The 17,786-nt window shown below is 36.8% G+C and overlaps 1 protein-coding gene across 4 annotated transcripts in view; it reads left to right on the forward strand.

Annotated features, from left to right (window-relative positions):
• Positions 1-17,786, forward strand: part of TLK2 (tousled like kinase 2) — a 124,571-nt gene that overhangs the window by 60,345 nt on the left and 46,440 nt on the right. For 3 of the 4 annotated variants that reach the window (XM_070390023.1, XM_070390025.1, XM_070390024.1), the window contains 4 exons: positions 9,844-9,939; positions 11,282-11,374; positions 14,812-14,922; positions 16,147-16,283. In XM_070390023.1, the coding sequence (XP_070246124.1) occupies positions 9,844-9,939; positions 11,282-11,374; positions 14,812-14,922; positions 16,147-16,283 (437 nt within the window). The remainder of the gene's footprint in view (positions 1-9,843; positions 9,940-11,281; positions 11,375-14,811; positions 14,923-16,146; positions 16,284-17,786) is intronic. The other variant, XM_070390026.1, reaches the window with a different exon arrangement.

Raw genomic sequence — 17,786 nt, forward strand, 5'->3', positions numbered from 1 at the left:
TATCTCCACGTTGCTAAGTCCGGCAATCAGTTCTCAGAACTTATTCAATATAATTCATTAGCTGCAGTTGATCAGTCCCTTCTTCTTTAAGCACATGGTCTTTTCTTTGCTTCTGACTTTTTGATGCTTCTTCATTTCCTGGATCTCCAAATGTTGGAGTGCCCCAGGGCTCAGTCTTCAGTCCTCTTATATACATACCATCTTTCAGTAAGGAGAATCTCATTTAGTTTCTTACTTTCAGTTATCACCTATACTCAGAAGACTTCCAAATTTACATCTCCAGCCCAGAGCCCTTCCCTGAATTCCAGATCTATGTAGTCAGTTGTCTGTGTCTAATAGGCGTATCAAATTTAACACGACCAAAGCTGAATTCTTCACTTTGTTGCCCCATTCCAAACCCCATTTCTTCCACATCTCAGTAATTTTCAGCTCTCGGCTTACAATTGTTCAAAAATCCTGGAGTCATTCTAGTCTTATCTCTTTATTTTATATCCTAATTCTGAATCCATCAGCAAGTCTACTGATTTTACCTTCAAAATATATTCAGAATCCTGCCACTTCTCCTGCCCTTAACGATGACCACTCAAATCTCGTCTCCCACTGAGATCATGGTGGTAGCCTCCTAACTGAACTGTCAGCTTCTGCCTTTGTTCTCAGCAGATCAGAGTGATCCCATTGGAGCTTAAGTCCAGGCATGCCACTCCCCTGCTCACAAGTGTTCATAATGGCACATAATGCCTTGCATGGCCTGTTTCCCACCACTTTGACATCTGTTACTACTGCCTCCCTCCCTCACCAAGTTCCATCCTCACTGGCTGCCTTTCTTCTTCAAATACTACCTGGTGTCTCTCACCTCAGGGCCTTTATATTAACATTCTTCCTCTAGATATCACCTTGCCTTGTCTCCTTGGTTCTCTCTAGTCTCTGCTTAAGTCTACAGCCTGTTAGAAAGGCTGTATTGTATAAGATAGCACTCCTTCCTGCTCCCCCCAAACATTATATAGCTGCTGTGCCCTAATTTTTCTTCTTAGCCTTATCACTAGCTTACCTGTTATAATTTACTTGTCTCACTCCGCACCCCCATCCTAACTCCCTTCCACTGCAATGTAAGCTGCATCAGGTCAAGGACTTCACTTTGTTCACTTCTGCACCGCCAACACTGGAACAGGATCTGCTCTCATATACAGGCAGTTTAATTATATGTTGTATGAATTAATGAAGGCATCTTTCATATAGGGACTAGTTAGATAAAATATAGTATGTATATACAATGGGATGCTCAACAGTTGACCAATGAAGTGAGATAGACTTTTATGTAGTTTGTAGACTTTTTTTGGCCATGGGATCCCTTGCATTTCCATATAAATTTTAGGATCAACTTTTCAATTTCTGTAAACCAGACCAGATGGAATTTGTAGCAATTGTGCTGACTCTGCAGATTAATTTAGGGTAGTATTGCCCTCATAAAAAAAAAGTAGGTATATGTATTGGCAATGAAAGACCTATAGATCAATACTGATAAGTAAAAATAGGTGGCAGAATATTATGAGTCTGATCCTTTGAATGTTTGATCCCATGGACGTCCATGGCATTCTCTAGGCCAGAATACTGGAGTGGGTAGTCTTTCCCTTCTCCAGGGGTTCTTCCCAACCTAGAGATCGAATCCAGGTCTCCCGCATTGCAGGCAGATTCTTTACCAGCTGAGCCACAAGAGAAGCCCGTTTAAAATCATATTGGTACATAATTTTATGAATTTCAACATAAGAAATTTGATTTTCAACATTATAAACATATAGTTTTCTAAATTGTAAAAGTAGTATATGTGCATGATCTACGAATAATTGAAGTGGTATAGAAGAGTAAAATTCTTTCCTTTGTATTCATGAGATAACCACTGTTAAGAGTTTGTTTTAGATTTTGTACTGAATACCATTTTAACTTCAAATTATCTTTTATGTAATCAACATTCCCCATTTGAGAGATGTTTAACATACCCAGCTTCCTTTTTCATCTTTCAGCTTTTTAGTTATTATTACATTGTGATATTTAGTTTGTTATTTTAACTATAATTGAATTGTTTCTGCTTTATAAATTATTCTAAAAATTGACAACCTTTAAGGAGTATTTACAATATTATGGTTGTTTCATTATTGTGCACCGTAAAACCGCGTGATTTTATTCGATTCACTGAGAAGAAAACAGTCCTAGTCACTGAATTCGTTTAGATTGAATGAGGCAGTTATAGTTGTCAAGGTCTAAAGGTTTTTTTTAATATATATATGAGGTCTGTTACTTCCTCAAAAGCTACATCTTTTAACATTATATAAGATGTTCTTAAATGCTTTAATTTTTAAAAATGTAGTTTGCAGATTTTTTTTTGGCTGTGGGATCCCTTGTATTTCCATATGAATTTTAGGATCAGCTTTTCAGTTTCTGTAAACAGACCAGATGAAATTTATAGCAGTTGTGCTGACTCTGCAGACTAATTTGGGGGTATTGACTTCATAAAAATATTGTTTTACAGTCCATGAATATGAGATATCTTTCCATTTATTTAGGTATCTTTAATTTCTTTTTATTAGTAATAAAATTTGGAATTTTTGGTGTATAGATTTTGCCCTTGTTTTGTTCAAATTATTTCTAAGAGTTTATTCTTTTTCATGTTATTGCAAATGTTTTTCAGAGATGGCCTTTTTTGGTGTTGAAAAAGTTCCCTTCTGAGTTCATTGAGTTCATCATGAAAGGGTATTCGATGCTTTCTCTATATCTGTTGAGATGATCGTATGGTATCTTTTTATTCTTGAGGTCTGTCCACTATTTGTCTTGTCCTTGTCATGTCATAGCCTTTTTTTAGTCTTAAAAAACCTTTTACCTCAGAGAAGCTTTATTTTACTATTCTTAGATTTTTCTTTCCCTCTGCTCTTTTCCTCCTAAAAGCCTGTTAGATAGTTTTGAAGCCTCTTCCTGTTCTTGTTTCTTAACTTTTCTTTCATGCTACTTGACTTTGTTTCTTCCTCTGGGAGATTTTCTTGACATTGTCTTTCAGATTTTCTGTGTTCGGTTCTATGCATTTTGTTACTTAGTTCATCTATTCACTTTTTAGAATATTGATACTCTTATCTTGTCACATTTATTTTTCAAGTTCTTTACTGTAGTATCCTTTTAACCCTCTCTGAACATATTTTATTTTTAAAGTTGTTTTTATTGAATTCTTTGTTTTCTCTTGGATCAGGTTTTGTTTTTTCATGTTGGATCTCCACTTTGTGCTGTTGGTTTTCTTGAAAAATGTATCTTGCTTTAGTTGAATGCAGTACTATTAGAGTGATTTAGCATAGGTTATTGGCATGGGTTTTTCTCTGCAGTGGCATTGTACCGCTTCCCAAATAGCCCTCCATTGGTGTGTGTGTGTGTGAGTGTTATCCCTGTGTAAGCATCTGGTCAGCTTTCAGCAGAAAAACCAGCTCCTTTACAAACATGGAAATAAGGAGGGCGTTGTTTTGCTAGGTAACTCTTTAACTCTTAGCGGTGTATTCCACGTATTCCTCCAATCTGTCAGTTGTAGCGGGCAGGGATACTGTGCTTTCTTTGCTATTTTCCTTACGACACAATATTCATAGCAGAAGCCCCTCCCCCTGGACTCACTCATTTTTTCATTTTAAATATTTACATGTTTGTTTTTTTAATTTAAGAGACCAATTCTTGTGCTTTACCCTTGGTTCAGAAGCAGTAGTATCCATGGCTCTCACTATGCAAGGGAGAGATCAAGAGGGGACCTTGTTGGACTATACAGGTTTTAAATGTCTGATAATTGTTCCATGGGTCAGTCCTGGTAAAGGTAAATCTCAGTGTGGGGCTATGGAGGAGTTCCCTTGAAAAGAACCAGCCTGTTTTACTGCTGGTGTTTCCAGCTGTGAATTTATTTTACTTTCTCTATCAGTCTGATCCCAAATGCTTTTGAATGTTTCTTAAAATTTAAAGTTTTTAAAAATTTCTGATTCTTAATTCTCCTTTGTTTCTTAATGCTATTAGGGTTTCATTTAGAAAGAAAATCTTCCAAGTATCAGTAGGACTTTGGGAAATCTAGCCTGTAATTATGAATTAGAAGCCAATACTACTTCTGTAATTGGAATGAAGAACACGGAAGTCTGGGAAGGATGTTTTGCCGAGTAAGGGTTGGACTAAATTTACAACTACAGTGGTCTGCTTAGCAAGGCCATCAGCTTCTCATTTCTTGAGAACATGATCCTGTAACTGTGGACTCAGGAGACTAAGCTCTCTTTGTTTTCCAGTGTTGCATTTCTAGTGTTTAACACAGGACCAGGCACAGAGGTTCATAATTAATACCGAATGAATGATAAGAATTTTCATGGAGTATTTTCATGGATTCACTTGTCACAGTAGGTCCTTATATTTTTGTAGTTCTCCTATCTTTTGTAAGTATTATTTTCATTTTCATAAGGATTTGCTACCTCCTTACTTCTGTCCCACTGACTTAGTTAACTTTCTGCAGTTTTACTTATCACGGGCTATTTATATGTACATTTTTACAGAGAGCTTTAATTTGGAAACGTCTCCTTGAATGACATTCTAGTACCCTTTGTTTGCTGAAAGAAAACGTAGAAATGAGCACATGTTAAAAAAGGAAAAAGCATTAAAAAAAAATAAAAAACCCATATACCAAAATCTAGAAGTTCATAGAAAGAGCCTTTTAGCCTGTCATGTGATTCTTGTTGGTGTTTATTATAAAAGCAGCTCAGTAATGTTTAGAGATAGATTTTAAAAGGATAGGATTTTAAAAGCAATCTAATGATAACTGAAAGAGATAATGGTTATATCATAGTGCAGTATAGTATGTGAGTTTTACAATCATAACCCTTCATCAATAAGACGAGGTTAGGTTTGCCACATTGTAGGAAGAATAGGGAACATTATCAATTATTTAGACTCTCCTAAACCTGGCTCTAATCACTGCTCTGACATACAGGCTGTGTACATTGTTTTATCTCTTGAGACTGACTCCTCATTTTTTACTTTTTGATCCCCACAACAGTTCTCTCTCTTCCACTTGGGTTCTTGTATGGAATGTGAGAACCTGGAATGACCCTATCGTCTCTTCTCTTTGACTGCTTATTTCCTTCAAATTTTAACTCTGATATTATTTTATCAAGGAATTCACCCTCAATTCATTAAGTTAGGTTAGGTACCTTGTTGTGTATGCTTATAGCACATATCCTTAATTGCAGTTTTGTATTTATTTATATGATTGTTTAACAGTTTCTATCAACAAGTATTTATCCAGTGTTTTATACATCTTCTCTTGGTTTATGAGTTTTATAAGGCAGAGTGATGACTGGGCCTTTAGGTTTGTTTCTGTTTTTCTTGGCCATTGCGTCCCGAGCATCTAACATGATACTTAGATGAGGATGTTTCAGTGAGTACTTGATGAGTGAATAAATAAAAACGGAGATGATATTATCGCCTACCTTACAAGACTGTGTGAGCCTTCAGTTAAGTTGTGTGTATGAAGTGCTTAGCTTGCTTGTGGCCTGTTCACAGCAGTACCCATAATGGCCGATGTGAGACAGTCAGTGTACTGTGCTCATAGAGATTGGTTACTGTGGATGCAGATAGCCCTCAATTCTTATTCCCCCACTGACTAGCTCTGTGACCCCACGTAGGTACTTAATATCTCGGATTTGCATTTTCTTTATCTATAAATGGAAATAGCAGCACCTCCTTATAGGGTTTTGTAAAGTAATCCAAGTCTATGCCCTGACCAGTAATGCTGAAGAAGCTGAAGTTGAATGGTTCTATGAAGACCTACAAGACCTTTTAGAACTAACACCCAAAAAAGATGTCCTTTTCATTATAGGAGACTGGAATGCAAAAGTAGGAAGTTAAGAAACACCTGGAGTAATAGGCAAATTTGACCTTGGACTACAGAACGAAGCAGGGCAAAGGCTAATAGAGTTTTGCCAAGAGAACGCACTGGTCATAGGAAACACCTTCTTCCAACAATACAAGAGAAGACTCTACACATGGACACCACCAGGTGGTCAATACTGAAATCAGATTGATTATATTCTTTGCAGCCGAAGATGGAGAAACTCTATACAGTCAGCAAAAACAAGACCAGGAGCTGACTGTGGCCTAGATCATGAACTCCTTTTTGCCAAATTCAGACTTAAATTGAAGAAAGTAGGGAAAACCACTAGACCATTCAGTTATGACCTAAATCAAATCCCTTACAATTATACAGTGGAAGTGAGAAATAGATTTAAGGGACTAGACAGAGTGCCTGAAGAACTATGGACATTGTTCATATGGACAGTGTTCATGACCTTATACAGGAGGCAGAGATCAAGACCATCCCCAAGAAAAAGAAATGCAAAAAGCAAAATGGCTGTATGAAGAGGGCTTACAGATAGCTGTGAAAAGAAGAGACGCAAAAAGCAAAGGAGAAAAGGATAGATATACCCATCTGAATGCAGAGTTCCAAAGAATAGCAAGGAGACATAAGAAAGCCTTCCTCAGCAATCAATGCAAAGAAACTGAGGAAAACAATAGAATGGGAGAGACTGGAGATCTCTTCAAGAAAACTAGAGATACCAAGGGAACATTTCATGCAAAGATGGGCTCAATAAAGGACAGAAATGATATGGACCTAACAGAGGCAGAAGCTATTAAGAAGAGGTAGCAAGAATACACAGAACTGTACAAAAAAGAGCTTCACAACCCAGATAATCATAATGGTGTGATCACTCACCTAGAGCCAGACATCCTGGAATGTGAAGTCAAGTGGGCCTTAGGAAGCATCACTATGAACAAAGCTAGTAAAGGTGATGGAATTCCAGTTGAGCTGTTTCAGATCCTAGAAGATGATGCTGTGAAAATGCTGTACTCGATATGCCAGCAAATTTGGAAAATGCAGCAGTGGCCACAGGACTGGACAAGGTCAGTTTTCATTCCAATCCCAAAGAAAGGCAATGCCAAAGAATGTTCAAACTACCGCACAATTGCACTCATCTCACACGCTAGTAAAGTAATGCTCAAAATTCTCCAAGCCAGGCTTCAACAATATGTGAACCATGAACTTCCAGATGTTCAAGCTGGTTTTAGAAAAGGCAGAGGAACCAAGGATCAAATTGCCAACATCCACTGGATCATGGAAAAAGCAAGAGAGTTCCAGAAAAACATCTATTTCTGCTTTATTGACTATGCCAAAGCCTTTGACTGTATGGACCACTGCAAACTGTGGAAAATTCTTAAAGAGATGGGAATACCACACCACCTGACATGCCTCTTGAGAAATCTGTTTGCAAGTCAGGAAGCAACAGTTAGAACTGGACATGGAACAACAGACTGGTTCCAAATAGGACAAGGAGTGCATCAAGGCTGTATATTGTCACCCTGCTTATTTAACTTATATGCAGAGTACATCATGAGAAACGCTGGGCTAGAAGAAGCACAAGCTGGAATCAAGATCACCAGGAGAAATATCAATAACTTCAGATATGCAGATGACACCACCCTTATGGCAGAAAGTGAAGAAGAACTAAAGAGCCTCTTGATGAAACTGAAAGAGGAGAGTGAAAAAGCTGACTTAAAACTCAACATTCAGAAAACTAAGATAATGGCATCCGGTCCCGTCACTTCATGGAAAATAGATGGGGAAACAGTGGAAACAGTGTCAGACTTTATTTTTGGGGGCTCCAAAATCACTGCAGATGGTGACTGAAGCCATGAAATTGAAAGACGTGTACTCCTTGGGAGGAAAGTTATGACCAACCTCAACAGCATATTAAAACGCAGAGACATTACTTTGCCAACAAAGGTCCATCCAGTCAAGGCTATGGTTTTTCCTGTGGTCATGTATGGTTGTGAGAGTTGGACTATAAAGAAAGCTAAGCACCAAAGAATTTATGCTTTTGAACTGTGGTGTTGGAGAAGACTCTTGAGAGTCCCTTGGACCGCAAGGAGATCCAGCCAGTCCATCTTAAAGGAAATCAGTCCTGGGTGTTCATTGAAAGGACTGATGTTGAAGCTGCAACTCTAATACTTTGGCCACCTGATGCAAAGAGTTGACTCATTTGAAAAGACCCTGATGCAGGTAAAGATTGAGGGCAGGAGGAGAAAGGGATAACAGAGGATGAGATGGTTGGATGGTATCACCAACTCAATGGACATGAGTTTGGGTAAACTCCGGGAGTTGGTGAAGGACAGAGAGGTCTGGCATTCATGGGGTCGCAAAGAGTCGGACATGACTGAGCGACTGAACTGAAGGACTACTGGTGATCATGGCAGTAATTGCTCAATAGGTGATGGTTATACATTGTTTTAATGTTAACGAATAAAGAAATAAAGGAATAATTAGGAAGTATCAGATGAAACTTACATTATTCGAAACACTGTATTCTCTGATGAGATGATATTTCCATTAGCCCATAATCCCCAGAATATCCAGTATTTTGTAATTATGTCTAATTATGTATTATGATAGGTTGTACTATGTTGAGTGCAATTTTGTTTTTAAAAGGACTCTTTGGAGTAAAGGTCTTCCTTGACTTATGATGGGATTAGGTCCTAATAAACAGGTCATGAGTTGAAAATACCACTTGTAAATAAAAATATATTTAATATACCTCAGCTATTGAATATATCATAGCTCAACCTTGCTTGCCTTAAATGTGCTCAGAACGTGTATATTAGTCTGCAATCACCTAACACAAAGTCTATTTTATAATATAGTGGTGAATCTCATGTAATTTATTGAATACTGAAAGTAAAAATCAATATGGGTGTCTGGGTGTATGGCTCTCAGTGTATCTGGTTGTTTACCTTCATGACTCTGTGGCTGACTGGGAGCTGTGGCCTGCTGCTGCTGTGTGGCATCATGAGAGAGTACTGTGTCACATGTTACTAACCCAGGAAAAGGTCAAAATTCAAAATTTGAAGTACCGTTTCTACTGAACTTATTGCTTTCTCACCATCATAGAGTTGAAAACTTGTTAAGTGGAACCATTGTTAAGTTGGTGACCATCTGTATAATGATTGCATAGTCTTGAACAGTTGAATTATATTAAGTCCTAAACCTTCTAAATTTGAAAGTGCCTTAGAATGCCCCATTATTTATGTGTAAAATGTCACAGTAAACAAGTGATGATATTGTAAATCGGCCAAAATTTTTGGCCCACTGTGTGTTCCTGGGCAGAGTTTGAGGGTCTCGGATGTGCTTCTGAATAGAAGTTTCCAGTCCTCTCTGCCTGAGTCATGGGCGTCCCTGGTGCTTGAGTGCTTCACCAGCCTGTCCTGCGAAAGCACGTTTACGGTTGACTGTTAAGACGTGTGGGTTTGGACTGACTGCTCAGGTCCACTTTGATGTGGAATTTTTTTTAATAGATCCATACTATGTGTTACACCATTCGAGACTGGTTTAATCAGCAGATTTAGAACTATGGATCCAGGGGGCCACCTGTAAAGTTACCTGTGGATTTTTGACTGCATGGTGGGGGGAGGAGGGTGGATGGTCAGCGCCCTTAACCCGTATGTTTTTCAAGCATCAATTGTACCATGAAAAGGACATTTACATACTTAATTTCCATATTTAAAAAATTGATTTGTAAGCATTTGGTGTTTTAAACTATTTACAGTAAAATGATCTCAGCCACCTTGTCAGGCCCTTACTTTTCATTTGAATTGTGTATACTTTCGTCTTGGCTCCATGGCCCTGAGTCTTGGTTTTCATCAGGAAGTATTTGTTTTATGTAATCGTTTGTATCCATATAAATGCTCATGGAGAAAGATGGAAAACTTCTTGTGATTGGTGGTACACCTTTATTCCAGGCTCAGCAAAACAGTCCCTCATCTACGGGATCTGGCAACACAGAGCATTCCTGCAGCTCCCAAAAACAGATCTCCACCCAGCACAGACAGACCCAGGTAGGTCAGTGGTTGGTAAAGAGAGAGGGAAGGAACTGCTTCGGAGGAAATGCTAACACTGCGTGTAAAATCTGGGTCTTCTCTCTCCCTTTATTTCTCTGACTTCATCTCCTTTATTTGTGTGTGTTGTATTCAGAACTTGCATTATGAATATTTCAAGTCTTTTGGAAGGTGCTTTTAACTGTTTGAGGTGTTCCTTTGCCTCTCTGATGTATTCAGAAAGACTATGGACAGAGATGATTCTATTGCAGCATGGTACCAAGGAAGAAAGCACTTGTTTTGGAGAACTCAGGACCCCGATTCAGGTTCTGGCTCTGCAACTTATGCTTTATCTTTTGGGGCCTCATTTTTCTTCAGTTCAAATTATCTATAAAATGTGGTTGATTATCATCATCTTAGTGTCTACAAAACACTTGTTGGCACAGTACTTACGGTAGGCGGCAGGGAATCTTTTTTATTGAAATATCGTTGATTTAGAATGTTGTGTTAATTTCACATGCATAGCAAAGTGATTGGTTATACGTATATATATGTATGTGTCTGTATTCTTTTTTTTTCTGATTCTTTTTCCATTATGGTTTATTACAAACTATTGAATATAGTTCTGTGTGATACACAGTAAAACCTTGTTGTTTTAAACTTCTTTAACATGTGGCACACCAACATAATTCTTCCTTAAACAGTCTTCAGAAACTCCTTAATTTAGGGAATGTTGTGAATATTCAAAAATAATATCTGCGAAAAGGATAGTGGATATATCCTCCATTTTGTTGTGTTGAGCTCACCAAATATTATACCTTGTTTTCTTGAAGCCTGTTGGTACCTTGTTACCTTCAAGACAGGATGCCTGGCAATCTAGGAGAATTTCTTAAGTCACAAGAGCTAAACAGCCCTCAGGAGCAGATTTTAATTTTATTTGAATTAAACTTTTGAATAGTTGAATAGACTTCTGTAGTTGAGCATTCATCTCTCTTCTTCTGGTCGCTCTGTTTCCACTAGGTGGCATGTTTGTTCTTTAGAGAGTTGGGTTCTTTCTCCTCTGATGACCTTTTCTATTCAGTTAGTTTCATTTCTAGAGAGTATGTTTCTGTACTGTTCAGTGCACAGTATTTTGAGAATTCATATATTTTATTCCAGAGTTAATATATTTTTGAAGGACAAGTATAGCAGAACGTAATGCTTAAAGAATGAGATGAGAAAGGCAGATTTAATTTCTTGAGCCATGTGATTCCAGGCTAGTTGTGTCATCAAGTGCTTTTTTTCAGAAAAGTAATGAGAAAAATGTGATGACATGTAATATTTTGAGACTAATCCTGAGTTTGTTTTCTGCTTATCCCTGTAGTCTGACCTCACAATAGAAAAAATATCTGCACTAGAAAACAGTAAGAATTCTGATTTAGAGAAGAAGGAAGGAAGAATAGATGATTTATTAAGAGTAAGTATTAAAATGTCATACGAGATTTTATAACAAGCAGTGATTGATTTATCTATATTTATATGTGTGAATTACGTGCATATCATGGAGATAATTACTGTAACCAAATAATAAAGTTAAAATGTAGACATTTGGATATTTTCCTTTGATCTGAGGGAATCTGAGTAGGTAACAAGGATCAAACTATATTCCAAATGGTACCTTTACATTGGACATCTTAATTGTAGAATTTTAGTATTTAAATATATACTAGAGGACTATATCTGTGGAGAGTTGAAGCTGTGAGAATATGTATATAGAGTGTTGTTTTCCCATTTCAGGGAAATTTTTTTTTAATGTCTTTGAATTTTTAAAAATTTTATTGATTTTTTTATTGGAATATAATTGCTATACTGTATTAGTTTCTGCTGTACAATGAAGTGAGTCAGCTATATGCATACATATATCCCTTCCCTCTTGGACCTCCCTCCCACCCCCCATCCCACCCCTCTTGGTCATCACAGCACACCAAGCTGAGCGTCCTGTGCTTACAGCAGCCTCCCATTAGCAGTCTGTTTTACCCATGGTAGTGTGTATGTGTCAATCCCAGGCTCTCAGTTTGTCTCACCCTCCCGTTCTCCTCCTCACCCCCCACGCCCCACCCCCCCATCCACATGTCCGTTCTCCACGTCTGTGTCTCTATTCCTGCTCTGGAAATAGGTTCATCTCTACCATTTTTCTAGATTCCACATATATGTGTATTTGAATTTTAAAAACTATTTCACAAGTACTTTGCAGTCCTGGTTTTGCATTTTATATCTTTTATAACCTATTCGTCTAAAGTGTTTTGTGCTCACAAGAGAAACTTTAAAAGTAGCTCTATGGAGTTTAAAATATACCTCTAGAAAATATACAATGATTTTTAAAAAAATTTTTTATTTTATTGGAGTATGGTTGATTTACATTGTTATGTTTCAGATGTATAGCAAAAGTAATTCAGTTATACATATATTCATTCTTTTTAAGATTCTTTTCTCATATAGCTTATTGCAGAATATTGAGTAGAGTTCCTTGTGCTATACAGTAATACCATGATATTTTCTGAAATAATTTTTAATATACAGTTTGGCATATTGACTCACCCTTTTAAAAATATTTTAAGGTTTATTGTTTTCTTATTGTAAAAAGCAACACATACTCTTTATTTAGAGAATAGTAAAAATAGTAAAAAAAAAAAAAAAAATGACACCCATAATTCCATTAACTGCAATTAAAACATTTGGTATATTTACTATAGTAATTTTTGATCTGTTTATAGCATATATAAAATTTTTTAAAGAAATTGTTTATTTATTTTTTATTTTTTGGCCACAAAACGCAGCATACAGGATGCAGTTACCTGGTCAGGGATTCCCACGTAGTGGAGGCATGAAGTCTTAACTGTTGGACTGCCATCGAAGTCCCTGTACATGAATGCATCTATACATAAATACTACCAATTTGTAAATAAAATTGGCTAACATTTTAATCTCAATGTTTTTATTGTTCTCAAGCTGATGTTCCCTTTTCTATTCAGAAACATTTTTCCTTAGGCCTGGTGGTTTTGTTTCTTAGTTTGCTTTTCTCCATCCTTCAGTGAGAAGAGCCGTGTTTAAACTCAGTACCTATTTTCCATCTTTCGTTGTTAGCATGTATACTTGCTTGGTGTTGCTCTTAACGTCTCTTCTTTTCACTTGGGTGCTCATTGAATTGCCAAGGTTTATAATTAGATATTGTGTGTTTATAGAAATCCTAGTCTAATTGTCTAATCTAAACCAAAAAATTAAGATTTTTGTCCAGGGTAGCTCTGCTGAGCTAAAAAAGGATCATGGGCTTGTCTTCTTCCTTCATCATCTGATTTTCTTAAGATTGAGAAGATGGAGTATGTAAAAAACTGACCCTAACTTAGGATTATTTTGGGGAGTTTTAAAAATATGGTTTTATTTCCCAGGAAACGGTATGTCCTCTTTGCCACTCCCGTCTTTCTAATCCTTTGTTTTCTGAAGATTGTAGTCTTTCTTTGGATCTAGAACAGTGCCAATGGAATGGTTATGTCAGAAAAGAAGACACAAAGGAGAGATGCCATTTTTTCAAATTGATGAGTGCTTGTGTTTCTGATTCGGAGGGACAGGGGAATAACCACTACTCTTTTTGTCTCCTTTCAGACAGGCATGGACCATTGATTGAGTTTTTCCATTTTAGTTAGATGTTTGGATAAGGCTGCATCAGGACCTGCTAGTCAGGTGCTATTTTAAACCTGAACACAAAATCATTAGTGTTGGAAACCACAAAAATTTAGAGTTTTTAAAATTTAAAATAAACTGCCAAAGATTGATTCCATAAATTTGATTATAGATTTTAAGGGATGTTCACCTTCCAAAAGTAGATTGGACTTCATATATATGCATTATATGATCTTTGGCTTGCAGATTTTTAAAGTATGAATTAGACATATTTAACCAAATGTCCTTGTACTTGGCCTTTGGTAATGTGGTCCATGGAACTCATGAGCTCTCTTAGAAGAACTAATAGGAAGAAATTATGAGGAAAGTAGATACTTGGAGATGGAAACTGTTGCACAATGGTCACTTTAAAATGAAGCTTCAAAGTCTCAAAAATTGAGTGTGCTATAGTATCATTTATTTGCCAAAAGAGTAGATATCTTTTGTTTAACACAAGAGTAAACTCAGGAGTTGCAAGTCAAAATTGACCTGGGGTTAGTGGTTCTTCGCTTCTCTGTTATTGTAGGAGTCTTGCATTTTTCAAAGTATTTAGCCCACCCTTCTGACCACAGCTAAATCAACTGTGTATTTACATTCTGGTTTTCTTGAACCAAGACCTTGTATTCAGCTTGTTTGTTAGTTCTATCTTATGTGGGCATGGGTGTGCCTGGCTTCTCTGGTAAAAAACATTTATGTAAATCCATGTCTCTTCTTTGGAAGGAAGAACAGAAGAGCAACAATTGAACATACAGAACATTATGTGTTGTTTTTTTAGTAGTGCTTATTCACCCTTTGTAAGTATTTAATCTATAAATGCTTAAAAGTGCTACTTAAATGAATTCTAAATAAATATCTCATTCATGATAGATTTTTTCTGTTATTTTATGACAGTATTAGCATGTGTGGGGTACTGATTTATCTGTAACTGGCTTTGGGGAGGAGTAAAGTATGACCAGTAGAAAAACATCCTACTTCTAGTAGCAGAATTCATCTTTAATAAATGATAAGTTTATTAAAAGAAAATCAAGGAACAAAGTATTTACCTTCTTTTTTTAAAGACATAGTTACTCTTACCTCTTTAAATCTCAGTTTTGCTTATAATTTAACAAAAGAAATGCTTTTCAGACTCCCTAGAAACTGCTTTTGTATTAATCTGTCTTCCTTGGAGCTAATTTAAAAAATTTTTTTCCATTGAAGGCCAACTGTGATTTGAGACGGCAGATTGATGAACAGCAAAAGATGTTAGAGAAATACAAAGAACGATTAAATCGATGTGTGACAATGAGCAAGAAACTGCTTATAGAAAAGGTAAGTGATAAGTAGTGGCCTCAACTCTGTATTCCAAGATGCTTAGGGTGTGCCATTGTTGTGACTTCTAACTTTTTACCTGAAATGAAAGTATTTCAAAGTAGGAAAGGACTGACCACAGCTTTAGTTCTCTGTCTTATGTGGGCATGGGTGTGCCTGGCTTCTTTGGTAAGAAACATTTATGTAAATCCATGTCTCTTCTTTGGAAAGAAGAACAAAAAACCAACAAAGGGCTTTTGGGTTTAGGAAAGGGCTACTGGGTTGCCATAGTGTTAAAGACCCCACGTGCCACATGCCAATGCAGAAGACTCAAGAGATTTGATCCCTGGATTGGGAAGATCCCCTGGAGTAGGAAATGGCAACCTACTTCAGTATTCTTGCCTGGAAAATTCCATGGGCAAAGGAGCCTAGTGGGCAATAGTCTATGAGGCTGCAAAGAGGCAGGCACGACTGAGTGACTGAGCACACAGCACATCCTATTAATACAGACATTTAGCAATAGTTTTATGTCCATTTCAGATATGGTATTTAGAGTAATTTATATATATAATAATGTGATAATTAAGTGTTTCGTATTTTAAAAAACTAGTTGGCAATTACTTGTATATGATTATTTAATTGGCTGATGCCTCCTTTATTATATTAATAGTAAGTGATTAGTTGCAATTTGCCTTTAGTAATTATTTCTTATAATTATTGAAATAAATATTTAATTGTTTATTATATATCATAAATAATTAATGTCTTAAAATTTGTAAAACATATCTCCAGTAGTTATTTATCTTACAGTGAAAAGTTTGAAGATGACAGTACTTCCTAATGAAATTATTATAAGCTAGAGGTTTGAGACAGACTAGTGGTTTGTTTTTTTGCTGAAATCTTTGAAATGCTATTAAAGGGACAGGGAACACTGATAAAAAGTGAAGTGAATTCTTTTATTAATGTCAAAGATACTGAGGAGAACTTTGCTTCATCTCTTAATTCATTAATTTTATAGAAGGGAAATTCCACATTTATAACAGAAATGTATGTTAGTATATGTTGATGTAGAATGCTTATGGGTTATATAAAATGTTTATAGCTTTAGGGAACTTCCTGAAATCAGTGTAGATTGAGCCAGTTGTCCTAAACTTTGAGCAGTATAGTACAAAAAACAAACATAGCCCTGCATCTGAGTTCTTGTAGGAAAATACGATTATTTTCTATTTGTCCTTTTCCCCTAAGTCAAAACAAGAGAAGATGGCATGTAGAGATAAAAGCATGCAAGATCGCTTGAGACTGGGCCACTTTACCACAGTCCGACATGGGGCTTCGTTTACTGAACAGTGGACAGATGGTTATGCTTTCCAGAACCTTATTAAGTAAGTGAATTGTGATGATAAAGTTGAGAACTGAAAGTTGGTTTGGATTTTTAAATTTTTTTGTAGTTGTAGTCATTAATATCTTAGTAATGGTAGTCTTTTTTTCATTCAGTTTTGTCTCCACATGTGTAAAGAATTGTAAGGAATGAGATAAAGTCCTGAAAAAATGGCAAATAATCAGAGGAATAAAAAACAAGTTCTATATTAAAGCTTAAAAAAATCAGAATTGCCAAAACTAAGGAAGAAAAAGCTAAGACTTGACTTGATATCATTTTAATTATGTAATAAGTTTTCATGAGGAGTCTGCCCACTCCCAGCATTTATTCTGGGTCCACAGAAGATTGAAATAGGCAAAGACCCAAGGAAGGATTTCCCGAGTTTGGTATAAAACAAAACCTTGGAAGAACGTACAGGACATGCTCCTGGGGCTCTTTAAGGGGAGAGTATCCAGTCTGCAGAGATAGTCACCTTCTTGAAGGTGAGCATTGTGCCAGCGGTCAGGCTGGTGAGCAGTCCCACTGCCTGTGCCTGTCAATAACTTGGAATCTTGAGCCCTCCTTCACTTTATTATAACTTTGGTTTAAAACCTTCAAGTATTTACTCCAAAGAGGGAATTAACATTTAAAATCCTAAAATTCCAACTGCATAAATAGCTAATATCAGCTCAGGACTTTAAAAAAGAAGTCTTAAAAGTTGCGATACCTTTTGGTGTATCTTACTTATTTTGATTTTGTAGATCGTTTCCGTTTGAGACTGGGTTGCAGTGGGTGGCACATTGTATCTTTAATCATGGGCTCTCACACTTCTGATCTGTAGTTTACTGTAGGTTCAAGGGTTCCATAGACTGCCTATCCTACCTTTTTTTCCTTGGTGAAATAACATATTGGGCATTGATTGGAGAGGATACAACTACTTTTGAATACTAATGAAACATAAATAACAAATTTGTCTGAAAGAAAAGTACAGGTACTGATATTATTAATAATAATTTGTTAATGGGAATTCCTTGGCAGTCTTGTGGTTAGGACTCAGTGCTTTCACTGCCAGAGCTCAGGTTTGATCCCTGGTTGGGGAACGAAGATCCTGCACGCCGCCCCATGTGGCATGGCCAAACTAAAACAAAACAAACTTTGTGGAAACCCACCTCTGGATTATAGTCTGTGCTTTATGTGTGATACATGTGGTATCCATGCTGAGCTCTCTGTGCTCAGGTTAACAGAGTTGCACTAGGGCAGTATAAACAGCTGCTGCATAGAGGCATGATGTCTATTCCTCAACACCCTGACCGTGATGAGCAAATTGCCCTGGAAGTGGCTCTCCATCCAATTTTGTCAGAATGGGACGGAAGATAAAACACATCCCCCATGATTGGCCAAAGTCACTTAATGCTCACACTGAGTCCCAGATGTGATAATGACCCCTACTAGTCCATGACAATGGTTATTCCTCAGATGGCAGTTTTTAAAATGTCTAAAGACTTAAACCTGAGTGGTTAGTGGATTT

The sequence above is a fragment of the Bos mutus genome, chromosome 19 (assembly GCF_027580195.1).
Source record: "Bos mutus isolate GX-2022 chromosome 19, NWIPB_WYAK_1.1, whole genome shotgun sequence".
Classification (NCBI taxonomy): domain Eukaryota; kingdom Metazoa; phylum Chordata; class Mammalia; order Artiodactyla; family Bovidae; genus Bos; species Bos mutus.